The sequence below is a fragment of the Myotis brandtii genome, unplaced genomic scaffold (assembly GCF_000412655.1).
Source record: "Myotis brandtii unplaced genomic scaffold, ASM41265v1 scaffold251, whole genome shotgun sequence".
NCBI classification, from domain to species: Eukaryota; Metazoa; Chordata; class Mammalia; order Chiroptera; family Vespertilionidae; genus Myotis; species Myotis brandtii.
Genome location: NW_005359516.1, coordinates 549,106 through 552,061, shown reverse-complemented (window position 1 = coordinate 552,061; position 2,956 = coordinate 549,106). Strand labels below are relative to the sequence as shown.

Here is a 2,956-nt window from a genome sequence, read left to right as displayed (position 1 = left end):
CCGGCCATCCACATTTCAAGCACACAATGGCCACGTGGGTTTTACATTAGACAGCACAATTCTGTAAAATAATAGCTAACATGTATCAAGGACTTACTACGCGCCAGGCAATGTTCTAAGCCCATTGGGTGGGGATTATAACTCGTTCAATCTCACAATAGCTCCATAAAGTTGTGCTTATTATGGTCCCCACAAGCACAGGTTGCTGTTGTAATAACACCATACAAAAAGCCTGGGAGCTTTTCCAAGCCCTTTTGCTAATGTGATGGTGTGGAAGCCGGTTGCAAAGGCTTATTGACTCAAGGGGAAATGACGGAGTTGGAGAGAGACTAAAACGTATTCAAGAAGCTGGGCTGTGAAGAAGAAAAGTTAACAGAGTGAGGGAAACATGAGGACAGAAGACTTTCTGTAGGGCAGGGAGACATGAAGATGAATGGAGGCTGAAGAGAAAAGAGGGGGATGGAAAGTAAGAGGGAGATGGTTGGGGATGTTGTTGGACTAAGCTCTCCGTGAGAGCGAGGGCACTGTTGCATAAACATTGCCTGGGCTATGATGGGGGTCATGATATACGCCACAGCTTCCCAGCTTGGGGGTGGCGAGGGGGACATCGTAGCCTCGCGAGGAAGACAGATTGCAGACACAGACAACTCCGTCCTGCAGGTGAATGCTAAACAGAGTGGAGATTTGGTGGCGGCGGAAGGGATTTCCTGGGGAGTTGTCGAACTGAATTGTAAAGAACAAAGTTAGCCAGCAAAGAAGCAAAAAGGGAGGGGATTAGACTTGAGAAGTACTTAACTACAAGGCCTGGTGACTGATTGGATGTGGAGGATGAGAGAGAGTGAGGATTTGAGGACCATTCCCAAGTTTCCCGCGTGGGCAAAAGGTAGAGACTGTAACATTTACCTGTTGCCTCTCTGGAGTCAGGCATTATCCTGTGCACCACATATTCATCCATTAAATTCTCACAGAGCTCCCATATAATGCTTGCCGTTTCATACATGTATAAGCTTATTGGCCCCAGGTGTCACCATTAGTAAATGGAAGAGTCAAGATTTGAACCCAGGGTATTGCAGAGATGGAGGAAGGGAGAAAAGTTGACGAGGGGCCATAGCCAGGATGGGTGGCCCAGCGGGGTGAGCAGGTGCCAGTGAAAGGCAAGTCGCCCACATGTGTGGGGAGGGTAAGGCACTCCAGCAGGAGGAAGGCATGACCAGCTTCTAGTCAGGAACAGACCTGGGCAACCTGGGAGGGAGGTCTGGAAAGGTAGAGAGGAAGGTGGGGGAGGGAGCAGCAGGTTTTGGCTAAGATGGGGGCTGTCTTGTGAGGAGAGGAGGCATTTGTATACATAATCATGGGGAGGAGGGGGAGAGGGGGTGGGTAATAGGAGAGGTGTGATCTCAGCAGAGACCCTGAGAAGGGGAGATGGCCTAGGAAGATCCTGGGGCCGGGTGGGGCATTGATGCGGGATCCAGAACACAGTGGCAGGTTAGGGACCCCCACTGAGGACGACACGTTCTTCTCTTAACCAAAGTCAGGAGAAGCAAGAACAGATGAAGAGGCTCTAAGAAAAGCAAAAACAGAGGAAACCGGATTAGGGCTAAATATCTGCAAAGGAAGGAAATTAGGGAACTACAGGAAGACATGAGGAAGAGGCGTCAGGAAAGGAAAAGGAGAGGGAGGATGAAGGTAGAACCCCCAACATCCAGCGCACCCCAACACTTCATCGGAACCCTATGAACGCCCCATCTCGGGAGAGTTGGCTGCAGCTTCAGAGGAGGGGGTGGAATGGGGGTAGAACCTGGCCAAGTCCAGACCACTGAGTCCTCCCAGTGGAAACCACACCATGACCAGACTGGAGTCACTGGTCTTGTGCAAACAGATTGGGGTTCACCTGCAGAATGGGGTTCATGACAGGTGGCTGGATGTCAAAGTATTTGGAAAGCACCACAAGGGGTAAAGTGGTGTTTTTAATTCTATCGAATTAAAGACGATCATGCATATCCAGAGCCATGCGAAGGAGACGTGGCCGGTCTGTAGATGCGAGTCTAGGAATGGCCTGGTAGGTTCCCAGCTCCTCTACCTGCCCAATTTAGCGAGTTGAGGTCCAAGCCCAGCCTCACCGTGGGGTAGGCGCCGAGGGCCTGCGGCTGGACAGGTGGGGTTCATCTCTGGCTCCGGGCACAAGGTCCTAGGGGCGGATTCAACTCGTACCTTCTCCTTCGCAGCCCCCAGCACTTGGTCTGTGTTCTCAGAGCCGGGGCCCAGGCAGTGCTCATCCAGCGGAACGCGCGCGTCCAGTCCCTGCGGGGAGCTTGCTCTCCTGCATTTCTTTCCAGGTAGAACGACACTCTCCTCGTCGGTGCCTCTGCCCAGACCCGCACTCCCGCCTTCTTAGTGATGTGTCCTGGTGAGGTCCTCGTCCCCAATGGACGGAGCCTCCCCTTTTCCAGGATCCAGGATGCGGCAGAGGAGAAGGGGGAAGAAATAGAGGAAAAGTCAGGATGGAGGCGCAGGGAGGCAGGAGAGAGGGGAAATAGAAAGCCCGAGACAAATGCGAGAGAGGAAAGACCTGCGCAGAGGGCCAGACAGATCCTGAGAGGCCAGCAAAAGAGACACGACTGTTCGCCTGGGAGGATTCTGCAAGGATTCCTTCCGCAGACGCTTCTGGGCGCCTCCGTGGTGCTCGGTCCTGGCTTCCCAGGACACGAAGGGCTGCAGGGTACTACGGGCTCACCTCCCCCTCTCTCGCTGCTCCCCCCATCCCTCCATCTCGCCCGACGGGGCCGGGACGGCGTCGGCGCGCGGGGGCTTTTCGGAGCAGTCGAGTGGAAAATAGACTTTAACCCGCTTTGTGGCGACCGAAGCGCCCGGAGCGCTCTCCCGGTCCAGGGCTCCCGGCGCTCACAAGGGCCACTCCCAAGTCCCGGCCTGGAGTGCCTGCAGATTCACGGGGCAC

The 2,956-nt window shown here is 54.3% G+C and overlaps 1 protein-coding gene across 1 annotated transcript in view; it reads left to right on the top strand.

The window, feature by feature from the left end:
- Positions 1 to 552: 552 nt before the first annotated feature.
- Positions 553 to 2,956, top strand: part of EMX1 (empty spiracles homeobox 1) — a 19,079-nt gene continuing 16,675 nt past the window's right edge. Inside the window, exon 1 of the mRNA XM_005867825.2 lies at positions 553 to 742. Within this exon, the coding sequence (XP_005867887.1) occupies positions 553 to 742 (190 nt within the window). The remainder of the gene's footprint in view (positions 743 to 2,956) is intronic.